General features: G+C 41.5%; 1 protein-coding gene across 1 annotated transcript; it reads right to left on the bottom strand.

Moving 5' to 3' along the window:
* Positions 1-1,039: 1,039 nt before the first annotated feature.
* On the bottom strand, positions 1,040-20,771 carry dnai3 (dynein axonemal intermediate chain 3). The gene is made up of 23 exons (XM_069704768.1): positions 20,714-20,771; positions 19,366-19,443; positions 19,216-19,254; positions 16,320-16,504; positions 15,730-15,834; positions 15,078-15,206; positions 14,779-14,975; positions 14,415-14,531; positions 13,775-13,965; positions 13,111-13,220; positions 12,356-12,445; positions 12,107-12,148; positions 10,443-10,562; positions 9,161-9,234; positions 8,306-8,456; positions 7,811-7,895; positions 5,775-5,905; positions 5,293-5,353; positions 4,844-4,974; positions 4,351-4,558; positions 3,466-3,566; positions 3,184-3,300; positions 1,040-1,873 (listed from the first exon to the last, which is right to left on the bottom strand). The coding sequence occupies exons 2-23, from the start codon at positions 19,424-19,426 to the stop codon at positions 1,733-1,735; spliced, it is 2,586 nt and encodes an 861-aa protein (XP_069560869.1). The 5' UTR covers positions 19,427-19,443; positions 20,714-20,771; the 3' UTR covers positions 1,040-1,732.
* Positions 20,772-20,919: the final 148 nt, after the last annotated feature.

The following is a 20,919-nucleotide window of genomic DNA, read 5'->3' as shown; positions in this document are numbered from 1 at the left end:
TCCCGCTAGAACTTGGCTGGCTGCGCCGACTGCGGCTCACAGCTTCAGCTTTCTTCGCCGCGATAACCGTCTGCTAACTCGGCCCGTATTGACGTTCGCACGGCCACTCCGAAGGGCGGACCAATCAGCGAGCGGTGTCGGTCGTTCGCCGCGTCTTTTCCCGCCCCTCCTTCACTGTGATTGGACGGCTGGTGACAGTGACGAACGCAGCGTTAACATTTTTCAACTCTCGTTCAGCGCAGAAAAAAAGTCTCTGCAACTTGTCAAGCTGCTGGTGTTCAATAAAACAATTTAAAATATATGCTGTCGTCAGGAAAAAAAAAAAAAAACGCTTTGGTGGACGCAGGCTGTAGGTCGTTGCAGCGGTGGCATAACGTCGGGCGGTTATAATTACCCCAAAGTCTACATCCAGTAGGATGGAACAACTGCAAACGATTCCCGATTTAACGTGGCCAGAACCCAAGTAAAACTGGGGTTTACACTAGAACCACTTTATTAATCCATCAGGCCCATTAGGCAGGTGGCTTCAAATCCAATGGTAACATCTGGCCACTGTTTACATCATTAAGTTACAGTTACCTTAATAAGTTGTTATGCGACTCCAGCTGCTTCAGAGTGACGCTGTCATTGATTTGGCGTCGTGATTCTCGCCATCTGGCCGATATTCACTCAGCTGGTGTTTTGGTCTGCACCTCCTCCTGAGGGAAATATCTGGATGTTAAGCTGCTTAATGCTCCACGATGTTCCCTCGCTGGTTTGCCTCTCTGCTGTTTTGAGGCAAAGCCTTCATTCATCCCGGAGAGCGAGCCCCTTCACGTCACACATTTGACTCACTGTCCTCACCTTGTCCTACTAAAACGTCAGAAGTCAGTCCAACATCCATGCACCTCCAACTGCTTCAGAAAGCCGCTGCGTGGCCTGAATCGAGAACACACACTCAGAGAGATCATTTCTAGATTACGATGGGTGACTAATGGCTTTTTCATTAGAGACCCGAGCCAAGGACGTGTAAATCCTCTTCTTCGTAGCATTTGAAACATTTGTTTATTAGCAGTACACAAGATGAACCGGACAAAATTAATTCACATACTGAGGGCTCTTTCAACAACATCAGATAAGTATCATGAAATTAATGAGCCGCATCCCGACTTCCTGCCAAGGTCAGATCCTTGAGGTACTCTGAGCTGCGTCCTCAGGGAGCGGTGGTGAAGAGGGCAGTAATGGATGGCATTACCCGGTAATTAGATCTCACATGAGAGCATGGAAGTAATCCATTGGTGACCCTGAAGCCCCAACCCAAGGACGGTCTCAATGTTGATGGCAAAATCAATTTCCTTATATTCCCTATGTAGGTAGGGTATAGATTTCAGTCAAAACCGTGACTTAACATTCAAGTAATGACAAATATCGTGAAAACAGCAACCGAGCAACAAACCTTCACAAACCGTGAAAGTGATTTCTATTTGAAAGATAAAGTTTGACAAGAACAAGAACAGTTAAAGCAATGAAATGGATCAAAATCAACTAAGAAAAAAAAAGGAAAACAGAAGTCCTTTTTTCCTATAAAATGTGATCCCTGTTTGTGTGTGTGTGTGTGTGTGTGTGTGTGTGTGTGTGTGTGTGTGTGTGTGTGTGTGTGTGTGTGTGTGTGTGTGTGTGTGTGTGTGTGTGTGTGTGTGTGTGTGTGTGTGTGTGTGTGTGTGTGTGTGTGTGTGTGTGTGTGTGTGAGACATTAGGTATCCTTTGTGTTGGCAGCAGGTGGCCACAGGCCCATGCCCTTCAGGATGCTTTCCTCCAGCTTCAGGTAATCTTGGTACTCCTTCCAGTCTTGATCTTCTTCTTCCTGCTGGGTCATGACGGGCTTCACGGGCTCCTGCAGACCAAACCAGGGAAGAAGTAGAATAATAAAACAAAAAAGATAATTGTTAATTACCAAACATAGCAATATGATTTAGCCATGTTGAATTTGAATAGATTGTTGTTTCGTTCAGGAATGCAAATATTGCCCATTACAAAGACACTCTTAAGTAGACTGTGTCTTCTATTAGTCCTAAAAAAGAAACATTCCACAATCTCCAAATGCAGAAAACCTGCATACAATAAACTGTCAGTCTATCATTTTATTGATCGTATATAATAAAGTTACAGTCAGTTTAAGCAAATCAATCTCTTTGTGAATTATACCTCTGGTAAGATTAACGACAATATCTTCATTAAATCACTGTGTAGCTATTGCTCCATCTTTCCTCCCACAGACGGGATTATTAAAATCGGTGTCTTGTCCTTGTCGTGTATTTAAACTTGAATTTTAGTTGGTCGACAAGCAACAAACACCCGATCACAGTGGCCACACAGAACGTTCTCGGCATTCACAGCGGAGCGGCCATCCAGTCTGAGATGGAAACATTCAGTCGCTGAAAGATTTGGCTTCTACAGTTAGCAGAGAGACTGCCGGGTCAATAACCACACTATCCGCAGCGCTCGGGATCGAATGACGATCTGAATGAATTAAACATGAGGGACAAGAGAATGGGAGAGACACTGACAGAGGATAGGCAGGAGATAGTGAGAGGGGGACGGCCCGCTGCAGCTCTTCCAGTGTCAACTTCTAACTGGAACACATTTTAAGTGGGTCAATAAAAAAAAAAAAAAAAAAAACAACATTTGCCTGTCTCATTGTACATTCGTGCTTCGTCTGTGTAGATGACTCCAGTCCGCACGATGGTTCAAACCAACAGTCCTCTTTAAACAAGCTCGCTTCTGTGGCCCTTATGAACCATATCTTCTGATCAGCTACATAAAACGTAATGTCAGAGAGACGTGTTCAGATTCAGCGAAAGCAGCAAACCCCTTTCAGACAGTTGTTCACGGCGTTGCCTCGATCGAGCACACGGAAAGTTCTGGAAGAAGTGGAGTAAAAACTGAAAGAACAGGCTTGAGAGACAAACTGAAACCCGTCTTCTCTGGTTTTGCTCCCCGTCTCCGCCTCCCACTCTTTCTCCTGCGATCTCTGAAAGTTATAAATATGTTTTGGACACAGCTCCCTCTCCCTTTCCCAACTCTGACGTTGGAAGGACGGGATCATCAGACACTGTTCAACCATCTCACGTTCACATCGTTTCACACTTACCGGCACCTGAGCTCTATTGTAAACTCTGTCCAGAATTCAAATCCACAGCTCACCACTTTCTTCTTCAGCTCTTCTGCCTCCTTTTTCTCCACCGCCCACCGTTCCTCCCTCTCCAATAAATCCTTCAGCATCTCCGTCCTCAGGTCAAAGTAGCGCGTCACGGACAACATCTGCACACGGAACGCAAGAGAAACACGGTGGTTAGCGGTTCTAATGTGACGCGTCCACAGCACTTAAATACAGTCATGACTGTTAACGCAATAAAAAAATAAATAAAAAAAAAAAGCTCATAGTCTCCTTTAAAGTGAGAACACGGGCTGGTTGGACTGTCTTACCTCTTTCTTGGCGGGAATGTGGTAAGTCCTTGGTATTTTGAAAACACTGAGAACGCCGAGGTGGTCAGCCACAGCCAGGAAGTGCTGCTGGGTTGTTTGTACTAAAATATAAATTAAAATGGAGTAAATGAGCTTCGCGTCTCACATCTCAAAATCTTATAGCGAGGAGCTTATTACTGAGGCTGTGAAAAAGTGGGTGAAACAGACTTTGCAGAAGCAGCAGAAAGTATTTACAGCAGATACAGCAGTTTTCTGATGAGCAGCAGGGTGTCTGCAGGTTACACCAATTTTAAGACATTTTAAAAGCTCTTATTAATAACACACAGATGGCAGCTCAATTGCTGTTCATGATAATTTGGTAAATCAGCCTGATGAAGTCCCTGCGCTGAAATGCGTTGGTGAAAATAAAAGATTCTTCCACTTTGTCAGTCACTGTTGTTGAATTTTTTTTTTCCTAGCTCATGATCATACTTGCCCAAGTATGACAGTAAAAACCCAAAGGGGAAATATGGTCTGGAAATATTCATTAATACATCACATTTTTCTTTATGTCCCAGCGGTATGTAACAATAATTTGTCATGATATGATCAATTTAAAGAGCGAGATGATGCTAACTGCTGTAGCTCACTGCAGTAAGTGTTTTCAACTCGTCTGACGGTGCACATTTTTTGTTTATAGCTGTGTGACATCTCCCTACAGTCTACATTCTGATACAGAAACCTTTTATAAGTTATAAGTTTCCTGCCTGAACTAGACCACGGTCTCTATTTCATATCAATTAGGTAAACATATAATAAATGTGTGATTTAGATGTGAGACGTGAAACCACAGAAGTTGGAACAAGTCGAGCCGTCTTAATGGGACCAACGAGGCCAAAAACTCACAGGAGCAAGTCCAGGGTTTGATGCAGGCAATCCAGGCGTTGGTGATGTGTGCATGGACCTGTGCAGGTTTGCTGGCGTTTATCAGCAGGTTCCACACCTCCATACTGCCATCGTCTTTCCCGATGAAGAAGACAGCGGGTCGGGACGGGGACCAGCATCCCACAGTGTAGTGCTGCTCAGAGATCGGCGACCTGAGGATGGGGCCGCCCTAAATGTCGCCATTCACAAGAAAACAAACGGATCAGCCAGCTCGGTCCGTCTGGGTCATGATGAATTTGAAGTTTTTCACATTCAATCATTTGTATTCTGACAAACCAAGTCAACTTCATATGGAAATGAATTTTGTTTTAGTGCGTTAAATGTAGTTACTCTATCAAAATCAATTTCATCGTAATTTGAATTGTCTTGATTTGATCAAGTTTATCTCGGTCCAGTCAGAGGTATTCGCTTATTTTGAATGAACAGTGGTGGCTGAGGTGATGAATGTTGTTACCTTGACTCCCTCCTTCCAAATGGCAAAGGTCCAGCCTCCCGTAGTCAAAACAATATCCTTGAAGAAGGGCGATCGCTGCATCGTGTTCACCCGCAGGTGATAACCACTGAAACAGAAGATGGGCTTGGGACCTGGGAGAGAAGAGCGACAGGAAGAGAAGATGCCCTTTTCATTTGACAGTAACTTGTTTATAGGGCAATCACAATGCATTACATAGAGCCATTTACCCTCTACGTTCCTGTAAATAAAGCGAGTACTTCATGAGGCGAGTACATCGTTGATTTACCGTGATGGAATCATTTCAATAACCAGGATGTAATTGTTTGATGATTAAACCTGTTTCTCTCAGCGCCTTTTTTTTGGCCAAAAACTGCCAGTTATGTTCCTTACGTATACTCTGTTTATGGTCCTTTAAACACACTTTGATTATAGCGAGCCAGATTACTCACTGCGCAGCCTTCCGGTCTCGTCTTTCTCCTGCTTCCAGTCAGTGTAAACAATCTCCCCATCCTGGCAGTAAAAATAATCACGTTATGGAACACGTTACAAAGAAACACAGAATAAATTGGCATAAATTGTATATTTCTCCTTATTTTGATTAAGAGAACTGCTGTTACAGAGAATGCTAAATGAGCATACAGTAGCTTGACCAATATGTGTGTTTCCTTTTCAGAGTAAGAATTATTCTCATGGAATAGAATAAAATGTAAAAGATGTATCTGAACTTAAAGGTGATTTTCTATTTCGCTGTTTTATTTTTGCTCATGATTCTGATTGACATGCCAACTGAGGATGATGACTCAAATGCTATTCAAGGTTTAAAAAAAAAAAAGAGCCATTCGCTGACACACAGAGTCATAATGGAGCTTATTGAGAGTTGTGTTCAAGGAAAATATTGCTTGATGTTGGTTTTATTGGTAGAAATGTTTACCTCTGTTGCAATAAAGAGCTTGGTGTTGACATTTTCCAGTGTCTTGACTGCTCCGGCTGAGGGTGCCCTGAGCTGGCTGTAGTCAGGGATGACTTTTACGTGATCATTTTCATTTGCTGCCTCTGAATTTTCTGTCAGCGGAAACAGCGAGAGAAAGAGTGAAGAGAGCAACATAAGATTCACGCGCCTTTTTCAAACATCAAGAGAGGCAGCATGGTCCTTATTAGGAACGAAAATGTTGAAAGTACACTATAGAAAACAGGCGTAATACAAAATTCACATGCAGTTCAACAGAAGGTCTAGTGGCGGACACTAGTGTCCTCGAAGCCACGGTGTACAGAATTCAAAAATATCTACTATTGATTTAAATTAAGGAAATAACCGAAACTGAACAGTGGCGTCGGTGCCGTCTGCTCTGTCATCTGACCGTGAACAAGATGACAGGAGGAGACAAGGAAGGGATGTGGGGAGGGGTGCAGCTCGGGTGAATGGGTTGGTAAAGAGGGGATATGAGGTGGACGTGGGAGTGAGTGAGGGTTGTGGAGAAAACAGGGAGAAGGGGGGTGATGGGTTGGGGGTGGGGGGATCTCGGCCGGGCTGGCGGAAGCCTTCCCCATCACAAAAGCCCAACTGTCTGTCAGGGACAGTGCAGGTCTATCTGCTCACAGTCACGTCTCGCTCTGTTGGATCAGCTCTTGAAGGTCAGATCAGATTACCCAATCACACCTCTTCTAAATCCACTTTCCCCCGGTTAAGATGTGTGTAAAGATATGAGACAGACGATACAGCACAGCTACAGACATTGTTTCACTTTTAGCACATTGCTCCGTTGCTCAACTGTTGCTTAATCCCCACGAGGGGCTGCTCTCCAAACCGAGGAGTGGAAAAGCATGTGGCACTGTAGCAAAGAGGAGCCTTTCCACAGTGAAATGGTGAATTTAGAGATCAGAGGCAGACACCAAAGAGCACCCTCAATCAATGTGAGTCAAACACACAAGAAGCACCAAAGTATTAATCACACAGGGATTCCTCAGAGCCTTAATAACAGACCGCTTGAGGGCTGCTGAAAAAAAACCCAGCAGATTTATTGCCTCAGTTTGTGAGCATATTAATTCTATAACCGCCAGCCACCAAAGCTTTGTTTATGGGAGGCAGACAAAGACAGGCCTCTTCTTGACCAGCCAGGACACACACGGTCATCTTCTGGCCCTCGAGGAGCCCGAGCAGCATATTGCAAAGAGCTGACAGTCAGCAAGGCCGATGCTCTGCAACTATGAGGGCCTTGTTTTGGAAGTCCCACTTAATAAAGTGCTATGAAACCGGAGGAGAGACGAGGGAGACAGACAAGAGAGAGAAAAAGAGAGAGAGAGTACCTGAGGGCCAAATGAACCCTTCCCCGCCGATCACTGCGCTCGGCCATGCAGAGCACAATTCAACAACACGAAACCGCCCAAAAATAGAGGCACAAGCTTTACACACACAACTCAGACAGTTATCACACAGGATACAGCTATGTTTGTGGAGTTCGTTATTTGGTCTCCTCACTTGCATCTGTTTGTTTTAACACGTGAAGATACTGTATCCAGACACTATTTGAACTCTTTAACTTCGTGAAGGAATCTTCGCCAGTGATTTTTCCAAGAGAAAAAAGAAAAAAGCTCGCGAATTCAGACGCCATCAAGAGGCAAGAAAAACAAATAGCTTCTGCAATTTCAATACGATTTTGTGCTTTACATTTTGAACTTTCACATTAAGTTTCCCTTCATCACATTCTTTGTCCAGATTTTTATGTGTGAAACTCTGACATTGACTGAACAGAGGCATCTTATTAAGGCAACGGACTGTCTCTCATTATGGCAATGGTTTGGACTGAATGTGTGAGTTTCATGAGGTCAGCATCAAACAATAAAACACCAAGTATTTAGTGTACATGGTGCTATAAATGGGTAATGCTCATTTGTGTGACTGATTGCAGGAAAACAGAGTGAAAGTATGACAGACTGAAATAGAAAAAACCCTCAAAGGTCAAATCTCACCTGTGTTGCCATCACATTTGTAATGTTCAAAGCTGAACTTCAGAGGAGCATAATTTCCACTAGTATTGATCATTGGCAGGGTGATCTGACACATGACAGAGGAGAAGAACATTTTTTGACATTAACAAATAATAAACATCTATTGTTTGTAAAACTAGTTGTGGAATTAACGCTTCTTAGCTCAAGAGAAAACGCATTCATAATTGTATATTAAATTAAAACCAGAGATGTGCGTGTAAGCGTATCTATAAATCTACATAGATCCATTTTGCTAATTGTCAAACTTAAATCTATGATGTCAGTGGAAGGCAACATTCAACGTTTATGAAATTTTTGTACAAAGTTCAATCTGCACTTACAGAAAAAACAACAACAAACATTATGCCATTTGGTTTGCGGTTCTCTGAGTGAATAGCTTGTCATTTTATTGTCAAAAGAAGCCGTGACTCCACACACATCATCAGCTCTGTATTGCACGCTATAACACTGCGGTACCTTGAACAGCGGTTTCCATGTCCTGTTCAGGTGTTTGAAAGTTTCAGGGATGCTGTAGCGTGTCATCAGCTTCTGATCCACATCCGGCTTCCTCTCTGGCAGCGACTGGTTCAGCTGTGTTTGCATTCGCACGTCCCAGAATATCACAGAGCTTTAGAAGGAGAGGGAGACACAGAAAAACAGGGTGGAATAAAAAACAAATCACATCAAAAACTTGAATCCTCATGAATTTATATTTAAACATGTACATCAGGAATATTGACAAATACAGACTCTGTTGGAGACGTGGGACTTTCTTCAAATTTGTTAATTAAGGTATCAATAACTACAGACAATTACCAGAATTTTAGTATCCTCATGAGAGGTCATATATTTTGCCTCATTTTAGTACTCTGGATAGAGACAGGAAGCAACGGCAGACAGAGAGAAAGAGGAGAACGAGACGACGTGCAGGTCATTCGGCCAGTAATCAAACCAAAGATGCTGCAATTATGTGCCATGTGCTTTAACATTTAGGCCACCAGATGCGCCTTGTTTACATAATGTGACATTACTTCCGGCAGTTACAATGGGTGTACGCAGAGCAGGTCGTAAAGTGGGTTAAAAACAGTGTCAGGTCTTGAGCCATCAGCTGCTGAAACACACTCACACAAACAAGACTGGCAGAACAGCCAGAGAGGAGGTCGACGGATGCTCTTTACTCGACAGTTCGTGTAGCTGCCAACCATCATTTTGGAAACGGTTGGAAACAGGCATATAAAGAAACAAGCATACAGTCAAACCCTGTCACACATCACTTGGTTATATTTGCTACGAGCTGACAAGCTTTTTATAGGTTTTCTGTTTACGGCCTACCCGTCAGGGGAGCAGGTGACAACCTGAACAGAAAGGTTGTCCTTGTTCTCCACCGCTACGCCCGTCCTGGTCACCTAATCAGAGGGAGAGAGTTACAAAATCAACACATCAGGTTGTAAAGAGCTGATAGGAGCGAGCAAGGCTCCTGAAGATATATGGGAGGTTCATGTTTCCTCTGGGGCCACTTTAATGATTACTTTAGTTTACTTATCCAGATGAGCGCACGTGGTTGTAATGATATATTACAGCTGGCTATATAGAGACGAGGGCTGGGCACTAGCGGGAAACCAGAATTGTTCTGTGGAGTGTAATGATTTATTGAACCTGTGATAGACCATTGTTTTTATTTTTTGTTATTTTAAATGGATATTTCTATGGCGGCCAGCTTTTCTGTACACACTTATCGTTTGATTTATTTGTGCTTGCCAACAGAACAAAAACCACAGTGTCATTCCGGGGAATACCTCTTCGGATCAATATATCTCTAAATGTGATTTACAGAACATTCAAAGATTTGTTTTTGAGCTGAGCCACTGTTAGACGACTAAAGTCTGTCAGAGAAAGTACAAACCAGTAACTTCATGATGCTGATGATAAATCAGGCAATCTGTTGTTGCAGTGGAGTCGTGGAGTTAATTCCTGATCACACCCATTAGTTAAGAGCAACCAGAATTTTGTATTAGTTTAACCTTTGCTCTCTCGGACATTGTATTCCACCTCGAAACTCTTTGCGAATGTGCCTCTGTTGAATATCCTAATTCCTATCATCATAGCCTCAGTATGTTGCATTCTCCCCTTCATGTCCATTTCCCTACCTTCACCACTTGTACACACTTTTAGCACTGCTTTCTATTCAAGAATATATTAACCTTAGTCACATAAAAAAAACTGTCAGTTTTCCAAAACCAGATAGAGAAATCATTGTACCAATTACAGACTTCACTCTCAAGAGTTTAACATGTATTACCAGGTAAATGATTAGAATCTGCTATTGTTGGCTTTGGTTTGTTAAACTCTGCCACAGGGTTTACATTAGATATGATAAAGGAAGCTAGAGATAAATAAACTGTTAAAGAATGTTTTGCTGAAAACACTATCACACAAAAAACTCCTTTTATTTAGAAGCCAAAAGAAATAGCAGTAATCTTCCAAAGTGCTCTGATGTAGTCCTGATGTAAAAAGATAAGAACTCAGTCTGTACATGATCAGCGTCCCGCCTGTTTGGTTTCAGACATGCAGTTGTTAATTCCCTCCAACCCCTTTGACCTTCAGCCCCGTGTACCTCAAATGTTTGTGGCAGCCACTGGACATCAGTAACTGGGCCTTTGTGGCTGGTTTCAAAGGCAGACACTGCACGGTAGCGCACGACAGTAGTATTATTCTTTTTGTTGTCCTCCGGGTCCTGGTGGGAGCGCAGACACAAAAGACACGGCATGTGCTGTACAGTGAGCGTTGACATTTCAATCTGAATACAAAGACAGTGTACAGCTGAACGGCCAACCTGAAATGGTCGGTGGCTAAAAAGACATGCATTTAATCCTAAAACCTGAACAAAATGTCTACCAAAGGTTGTTTTTCAGTGACATTGCGTGAGGGTGCCGCTGCCATGTGTGCACGGAAAAGCAAACAACACACGAGCAGCCATGGCGACATCGATCACGGTGCACTGGATGCAGCTAAAGAAACTAATAACATAAGATGTAGGCATTTTATCAAAGTTAGATCACTAGTTCTAAACATCTGGTCGGTGCTGCGTGGCCCGGCCGAGTGCACATACATTTACAGGGCTCATTATCTGCAATGGAGCAAACAAAACACAATTATATGCAGAAGATTTGAATTCTCCGTGTATCTGATAGGCCAGTAACGGCTGCTGGTGTTTGCCACAGCTTTCGCAGCACCCCAACATCCAAATAAAGCCTTTTAGCAGATACAACTGCCTTTGTTTACACTGCAAACAACAGGGAGGACACTGATCTGATTTGCCTTAGTGTCATCTTCTATGCGGGCACAAACTAGGGTGGTAGATGAAGACTTGTGTAACAGCTGGCGTATACGAGCTGATGCTGTTGACTCTGGGAAGTAAAGAGCAAACAAGGACAAAGAGAATAGTGGGAGATTCGGAGGGTGGGAGAAGGGGAAGCAAAAGAGGAGGAAGTAGAGAGGAACGAGACGGAGGCAGCCGCTCCACTGTAGAGGCAATAAAACACACAAAGCAAATGTGGGCTCGATGATGGGGGCATATGTGTCTATTTAAATACAGTGGTCGGGTGGAAGATTTCAGCGCAGGTCAGGCTTGGAGACACAGAACTGGTTTAATATCTGATGTCTCAACAAGCTACGGTAGACTTAATGTACTTTCTATGTTGTGGGTTTAAACCGAAGCCATGTTTTTGTCATGTATCATTGACTCTCTCTCCCCCACCTTTTCTTTATTACATGAGACCATTTAAACGAGTCAGAAAGGCCTTGAAAATATTAGTCTACTGTGATGTTAAGCCAAAAGAGAACCCCTTTCAGTCTTCAGAATTCTTTTTTTTTAATACAATGACATCACGTCAGTCTGACTGGGGAGTTTGTATAAAGTCTAATTAGCTGTTTGTTTTTGTTTTTTATAATATAAACCTGTTTAGAGATTTACTCCTGGCATTAGTGCATTTATGGAACCAGTCGCGGCTGGCCACATTCTCATCTAATGAAAGAGTGAGGATGAGGAGAGAATTCATGAGTCAACCTATCATCATCTCACTCTGTCATACAGCACCACTGAGGAGTACAGCGTGTCTTCACAGCAAATATACTGCATTCTTTGATAGGCCGAGGACCCGTGCATACCACATGTAATTCGCAGACACAGATATAGAACAGCATTGAATTATTGTATCAACATTGTGTCAGCAGAGAGAGGATATAGGCACTTATGAATGTGTCAAGAGGTTGTGTTACCTGTAAGTACACGACATGAGCAGAAAGGTCCCACAGCACGACCTGAAACATCAGCGACATAAAATCAGTAACTGGAGATCAATCGGGGACTGAAAATACCATGATAACAGAATGAGAACCAAAAACAACACCATTTTATATTAAAATGGAAAAGGGGGAAAGGAAGAAGAAACAGATTATTCAGAAAGTGTCGAGGTACAAAAAGCTGCAGAGGCAGTAAACTAGAGATGTCGAGTTAAAAATGAGCACCTGGCCATTTACGCAGCCGCCAACAATAATATTTGGATTAGAGGGGCAGAACTCGAAGGCAAAAATGTCCTCTGGGCACTCCAGGAGCAACTGTAAAAAAAACAACACAGAAAAATCCACATACACAGGCTATAAATATCACATTTCAAAGTAGAAATTTACGTACTGGGTGCTTGCCATCCCAGAGTATTTATTTATTCTAGTCTCTCTGTACAAGATTCAGTTTTTAATCCACAAAACCAGTGGACTCCAATTCATCAGACATAAGGGGGGGGGGAAGACCCACCAGGGGCAGGGTGATGTTACACAGCGGTACATTGTCAGCCTCATGTTTATATTTGCTCTAGTTTATAATAAGATGCAGGAATGGATTACAGCAATTTACTCCCTACAATATAAAATAGATTTATTTCAAATCTCTACACAGTAACCTTTTCTACTTTAGCTACTGCTCCGGAAAACGGTGAAACCAAAGCATGACACATGCACCAGTGAAGCTGTACATCGTGGACAACTCGTATTACTTTCGAGTGATTTATCAGCTCAGTTTTATTGATTGAGGGTCCGGGTCAAATCAATGGAGCCTCTCAAATGTTCCTAAAGCAAATAATCACAAAGTGTGTCTGTGACTGATACAAGGTGAAAATGGGGAGAATTTATTTGCAAGCTCTAAATGAAAGAGAGAAGTATGTTGTTGTTTTTTTTGGTCCAGTATCTCTCCAATTTCATTCAATGCTCTCATCTACTTATCGTACCTGGGGATGGGAGGGGTTGGAGAAGCTGTAGAAGACAATGGAAGCGGGTCTGGTGATAGGCGAAGCGTCATGCCCCCTATTTTTCTCCGTCAAAGCCAAAGCCATCACACCTGCCACAACAAACGACACATCACAACACTACACAGCAGCACAAAAACAGATGCAGGATATGCTTACAAAGTGTTTTTGGAGAAATTGTTGGATCAGCTTTGATGCCTATTTTGCATTTCTGAAGTAATATAATAGCATATTTGCAGCGATCACATGTTTTGACGCTGGTCTCATTATTCCGGCTCTCGATGGAGACAGCAACATTATAAACCGTTACGTCTGAAAAAATAATAATAATCCAGTCGATTTTGATTCACTTGAAATGCTGATAAGCGTCAGGTCATTTATTTTAGGTACGTTTATTTCCACCGCTGTCTCTCAACATGATCTTTGGCCACATTTACAAACCAAATGCTATTAAACACAATTTGCTGTTGCAGATCACGGCACCCTCCGCGAGCCCCAGCCTCGTCTCTGCAGGGTATCAATATCAACCAGATTTTTACACCGAGAACTGAAAGAAAATTGAGGATTCTGATTTTAAAGTATTAACGTAGGGTTCTACAGTTCAAATCTGGGAGACAAATCTGTTCCCTAAGTCTTTGCACTTTACCGTGGATGGTAGGGTGCCAGTTAATGCAGCTGATGTTCTTGCCCCTGGTGTAATTCAGGTCTGTGAAAGTCAGGTGAAGCAACAACTCTTCAGAAACATCCCAGTCACGGGCCGTAGCTCCTGCCTCCAGAGCATTGCAGTCATTAATGAACACATTCTGAATCTCTTCCTGTTGAAGGGCCAGCAGGACCCTGCAAAACAACAAACACTTTGGTGAAACTTGAAAGAAGCAAAGCTGTTTTTAAAAAAAAAATTATTATTATTTTTTTTTAAATGTCCTCAGTTGTGTCTCTTTGTAGCCACAGCTACAGTTTGGGCAAATGCTTATAATGTTCTCTTTTCTTATCTCTTAGTTGGACACAACGGACCACAAAGAAAAGGTGTTGGTGTGAGATTGTTGTCAATATCACAAAGCTTTTGTCTTAAACCCAAAAACTCGGGCAGTGAAGGCAACTAAAACCATAGCAGACTGGGGAGGTGAGTGATATTTCCTCTGAATATTTAAATGTTCCCATAGAGTTAATAATACATATACAGTAATGTGTAAGATTGGGGTTGACTTTCTGTCAACCTTTACAATACTGACTAACTTAGGAAGGATGAAAGAAACACATCGCATATCTATACTAATTCATTTTACCTGGGGGTCACTAATTTGAGAAAATCGTTCAGACTCTCAGACTGGAGGATGCTTTCTTTTTCCTCCTCGCTGAGCTCTCTCGGTTCGTACTGGGTAGAGGCATTCTTCTGAAACTTCCTGCAGAATGGACACAAGGTTCTCAACACAAAACATCTGTGGGAATAGAGTTACTATTAAAAAAACTCGTACGTATTCAATGAATGTGTGTATAATATATACTGTGACTATATCATCTGTGCCACCAGAGTATAAGGTATGTGGGTAAGAAACTCCTTTCACCAGACTTGCCCCCCTCTCTCCCCTCCCCCCCTCCTTCTCCCCTGTGGAACACATTTATTATAAGTGTAAGGATTTGCTGGCGCACCATTGCGTCTGTGTGCTGCTGCTCTGCAGTTTGGGAACAGCCTGTGTCCCGCAGTCCCTCTGCATCAGCTTGATGCTGAATCTGTTGTCTTCGTAGGAAGGACACTGCACGTGGCTATCATCAGTATCTCCAGCATTCAGGTCAGAGAAAAAGCACGGTCCCCCGGGCTTCCTCCGCAATCTAACTTTGCGGCATATCTGATGACGACAAAGAGACAACGGAAACACAAAAACGGATGAGAAAAGAATCTGATTGCATACACTGCACGTAGTTAATGTGTTTTTAGTATGCTGCAGCGCCTTTTCTCTGGTCTCCTTGACAGATTCTTCATCTATTTCCCAATCACTGCCAAGACATATCCATTTTCTTGGTTCTGGGGTTTTAATGACTTCCTCTTCAAACACTTCTGGTGTTTCAGGCTCTGGGGGCTGCAGAACACAGACAGAATTACAAGAATGTAAAAAACATGAAACACCATAGTAAGATTTTGAATTATAGTTAAATCAGATATCTGTTCATGGATTCACACTTTGTCACAAAACGTTTGTACTTAAACAACATAGTGAAGTAGACTTTGAAGTCTTTTTATTTTATTTGAAAGATATTCTAGCTAGGAAACAAAGTTGCTATGCTGATATACAACCTCTGCTAACAGCTGTCACTGTTTAACAATCAGTGCAGAAATTAGCATAACTGCCTCTAAAATAAAGAAAAGAAATAATAAACATTTTCTCCCAGCGAAATGGTTTACCAGGTTAAAAAAAAAAAAAAAAAAGGGTTGGCCTCACACTGGCACCAATCTGTTCATGCTAAATAACAAACGTGCATCTAAGAAAAAAGTCCTAATGACACTCTTGTAGACATGCAATTAACTGTACTGGAGAGGGTCTTTCTATCAACAAAACTCGTGGAAAAACAAAAGCTCAGCCGTGTTATCACACGTCTGCTTACGTTGGTTAGTCTGTCTTTTGCTTCTGGTGTCAAAACCAGGTAGAAGCTTTGGTCATAAGTGAAGTCCCTGTCAAAAACCAGCAGCATCTCTTCCTCCGGGTAGTCCTGTCAGAGAGAACATACATTTTGATGACAAAATAAATGTAGCATATCTGAGTTGATTCCGGCTACCACACAGAAACTTTTCACAGCAATAATTTGGTTGAGGAAGTGGATGTCATAGTGAGATGTGTATTTCTGACATGAGGAATACCGTACCGGGATTAGACACACAGAAACATCACTAAAGCCGAGGCCGGGCCTCGTCTCCGTAAGGAAAGCTGGCATTACTGAGAGATTAAAACTGATGAGTCTGTATATGGGTCCCTGATGGTTCCCTCTGGTCTCATTAGAGTAATGTGCTGTGATGGAAGGGGCATGAATGCACAAAGTAAAAGTGGCGGTTACAATGTATTTAATCTAAATCAGACAAAATTAGGTTAAACTGGTTGTTCTGTCTGTTCCCACAGCCCTTACCTTGGGTCTGTGCATCATCACAATGTCTTGAGGGTATTGTCTGAGTAATCTGTACCACAATGGATCAGCCTTACCAGCACAATCTGTTTCACAGGGCTGAAATCGGATACCGCGGCTCTTGTCTTAATGTCCTGTATGATGTCGTCTTTTTGCAGCAGCTTATAAGGGTTCTCCCGTGTCACATCCTCATCGGCGCAGCAACCGAAGAGCTGCTGGGTGGCCGATGTCAGAACCAGGGGGAAGATGTCGTCAGGGTGACCTTGATGAGAGGGTTCGCGATCAGTTTGGAGAAGAAAGATGATGGACACGGAAAGTCCTTTTGTCATAATGAGCTAGATTTAAACCCCACAATTTTGGAATAGAAATCGCAGACTGCTTTTGGATTTAATTTGTGATTGGACAGAGCAGTCAATAAATGCATCATTAGTTGGAAAAGGTACCAAATACTGTTTCGCTCGTAGGGATGATGATGGTTTTAAAATGTTGAAACCCAAATACAGCAACAGGAGAATAATTACATATGTTGGAGCAATGTGGGCAAACCAGTGTTGATGCCGCAAGGAGACGGACTCTAATTCTAACAGCAACAACCTCCATATCAGAACAATGTTAGCAACCAAATAAGCAAACTCTGGTGAACATGCCAAGAAACGCAGCGTGTATCAACTTTTTTGGCCATAAAATCGGAGATTTCCTCAAATCACATTTACAATGATCATTTTTTATCCTGCATTTAAAATCCGCATTTTCCCCAAGATCCTCTACAAGACACGAAGCCTGTACACAATGCAATGACACACTGTTTTATGTAACTGGAGAAAAGCCACGAAGCTGAAACCACACAACACCAACACACTGCAAATAGCTGGTTTGAAGATCAGGCACAGAAAGAGTTACACACTATATTACAGGGATCATTAGAGACTGTGTACAAGAAATGGTTGTAGATTATGAGTTCAACTGCGCTGACAACAGAGACAAGCATGATGACTAAAGATAGAGGGATTTCGCAGTCAAGAGTTCAAACCCAGTCACCTAACCTGGAGACTGCGATAGATTCTTGCTCCTACTGATCAAACAGCTGCCTCTGATCCTTCACCTGCTCCTCCCTGCAGGGCGGACCACCCGACAATATCACAGGACGAAATGCAATCCGTGTGAATAGCCAACACGCAAAGTCCTTGCGCTTCCTAAGGGGATACTGTTGCTCTTTCCTGCTATTGCGTGTGAGAGAAAGATCAATGATGCATCAATTCGAGACAGAAACTGCAGTTCCAGACATCTAACCAGGACCGCTACTACTATATAAAACCCCAGTAGTACACTATCACCACAACACACTTTTCAATGTTCAAGTTTCAAACAATCTAGATTCCACCATATCTACGGCCAGGCTCCGTCCAGGGCACACTACAGTAAACAGGGCTCAGCATAATGATAGTTTTCATCCTGCTTTGCGGTCTCTCGCTTCAAAGTCGTTCCACAAGGTTGCTGAGGGGACACTGGGAATGCTCAAGTACAGCTTAAGTAACCACTTCCCAGCTGGGTGTGTCAACCTTTTCCACTCACACCACTTAGGCCTCACGCCAAATCATTGTAGTGGAAACTCACACCCTTCATTTCAAACAGTTATGTGTCAACTATGGCATTTGTAATTCATGGGAAATATTTGCTTGGGAGACAAAGAGAGTGTGATGTGAAATGTTCCATATCCCTCAAGAATGCAATTAAACTGCATTCGTAGGCTGCGCCAAGAAGATATTTTAAGTGTGTCGGGCCTCTTTCCTGTTGCATAATTCACCCAAGACGGGCATATTTCAACAGCATACAGTAAGATATTTATACCGTTCACAGTACATCAGAATTTTGTTTGTTTTTATGTCTGTTGAATCTAGAAGAATTAAAGCCTGAATAATCTGCCTGTATCGTCCTATTGCAAATATCCTTAAACTGCCTGTTCACAAGTGAAGAAAACTTCCATTTATGATTGTGTAAGTACGCCCCAACATTGTTATTGTCGCAGGATGAGGACTATTTTTGGTCTCGGGGACATAAAGTCACTTTCTACAAAGTTTTTGTGGTCAAACGTGATTTCGGATTAAGTTTAAGACCAAAGTTGGGAATCTATTCATTCAGAAATACGCGAAATCAAATCTATTTAGCACGTTTTCACGCCCAGACTTACACTGCTGAGGGTATAAACTGGAAATGCATGAAATAATGTATAAATGTACCAAACACAGCAAATCTGAATCTTAAAACCATTACTTATAACTCCCACGAGACATAATATGACCTATATGGCACATTAGTTTCGAACAAAAATACGCTGCTGGTGAACTGCATTTGACCAAAAGCATGTTTTCTGGGTTGGTGTGTTGAACATAAACCAGACCTTGGGCAATGGGCAGCCACAATAGAGCATTTCCAAAGGCTGTGCAACACTACACTCAAAATCACATCTGAAGAATGCACGTAGGTTTTCTGACCCCTCTGATGATAACTTTCAGTTATGCTTGTCACATCACTACTTCAAAGTAAGTTCGTTCTCTTTGTTTAAGTGTGCTGAATTTCCTCAAGGGAAACCCGAATTAATCCTGGACATATTGTCTTAACAACTATCTAATAAATGAAGGTAATGAAATCCTACGGAAGGGAAAAGTATTTTTTTATTGACTTTAACTAACTAGATTTAAGGCCTAAAATGCACAAGTTTTAACATTTTTCAAAAGCTTTTAGGATAACAAACAACTCTTGTTAAGATCATGTCAGATATTTAAAATAACTTTATTAAACATTCAATATCTGTTTATGAACCAGTTTTCAAATTTCAGTAAATCTGACTGATAAAATATGACTTTTCAAAGTTGAATTAAATATGAATGAACCAAACTTCAGATAACCAATAAAGTAATGAAATGTTGTTTTATTTTCTCTCTTAGAAAAAGTAAATATTTCATTTCCTCTTACCATGCTTTCCCTGAGGCGCAGGGGACTGAGTTTTCTTGCCTGAATGGGAAGTAACATTTTCATTTACATGTCTCTCCATTAGAGATATTCCCAGAATAAACATAAATGAATTTAGACAAATTAAGACTTTATTAGTATTCAAACACTCACCCTTGCCTTTCCCCTTACTTCTGGATCTGCTTCTTGAATCTTTTTTTTTCTTGGGTGCCATCCTTGCTCTTTGGATAGCTTCACAGGACAGAGAGAAAGCTTTACATTTTATCAAGCAAAGCACCAAATTGCACATTTTGTCTCAACATTTACACGTTATTGACCATCTGTCAATGGGGCTAAAACTCAAACACTATTACACGGCGCCTGAAATGGCAGTTACCAATGCATGTGGCGACATCTTTTGGAGGATAAGAGAATTGTACTGTCTTTTTTTTGTTGTTTTTTTGTGTGCAGAGGCAGTGTAAGGAGGTCTATCAAAATTCACTGTATCTGCAAATTAACATTGATATTCATTTTTACAGACGCGCACTCGCTAAGCTGTGTAACTACTGATAGCGCAGTGGATGAATTCAGATCCAGAAATGAGTCCATTTCAAGTAAAACTCGTATTTTTGAATGCCAGAAAATTGTGCTATAAATAAGAAATGTAACACCTTATTTGAATATTATGTCTGATATATATTAATGTGTGAGTGGGTTTAACGTTGTAGTTAGTCAAGATGGAGTTCATTTATAATACTTTTTTAAATTGGATGATTTTTAATTATTAACATATGTTTGTTTTAACTAATAAACGGGTAACGATGTCCAAATCACCGCAATAACAACAGGACTGGCTGTTTTATTTACCAGAGAATACGTAACATGCGTTTCACGAATTACCCACAATCCATAGGGAATTACAATAATAACGCCCAACCCATGTCACTCATGGTGCCGAATACGAACGGTGACGCGTTAACGCTGAGCATTCTGGGAAAAGAAAATACGTTAACGAGTCCGACACGCGACAATAAACTATATTTCAGATTAAATGAAATTATTATTTATTTATTAAATAAATCCGTGAAAAGAAACAGATCTGTAATTATTTTCTTCTAAAATGTCAGAAGGCAGAGGTGTGAAGCAAAAAAAAAAATGAAAGTAAAGGTTGACGTTTACTTGTAATGAAACCGACCTCGTTCATTTCCACTGATAATGTCAACCGGGTTGTATAATAAGCCCGCAGCTGAATTCAAACTTTTGTTCGATATCAGAACGTATAAATTGTTATAAAGACATTACAAGACGTCCTATTTGTACTCGATTGGTTTGTTTTGTTTCTCAAATTAAACAGCTAAATATTGGGGCTAACGTAAATGAAAAACACACTTTAACTGCAGGGATGAGGTGTGTTTCTGTTTAAATTCGAGGTTGCAGCTATTTGAAGTCAACAATAACAGTTTATTACAGAGCTCCTTAAGGGCTCTGTAGTTTATAAACTAATATATATATATTTTTTTACCGTTAGTTTTAGATAAAGTAGCTTCAATTCCTCTTCACTTTCTGCCAGTTAGTCTTGTTGCCATTGGTTACAAAATTGGGACAAACACTCGTTGTCTGACAGATGCAAGAGCCAATCAGATCACAGCCCTGAAATGACGTAGTGTAATAGTAAAAAAAAAATTAAAAAAAAAAAAAAGTGACGTCAGTCGTTCCTACAATTGGAAG

The sequence above is a fragment of the Brachyistius frenatus genome, unplaced genomic scaffold (genome assembly GCF_029030835.1).
Source record: "Brachyistius frenatus isolate BFR_SWC_R1_liver_20210118 unplaced genomic scaffold, ASM2903083v1 Contig_52, whole genome shotgun sequence".
NCBI classification, from domain to species: Eukaryota; Metazoa; Chordata; class Actinopteri; family Embiotocidae; genus Brachyistius; species Brachyistius frenatus.
This window is presented reverse-complemented; position numbering and strand designations above follow the sequence as displayed.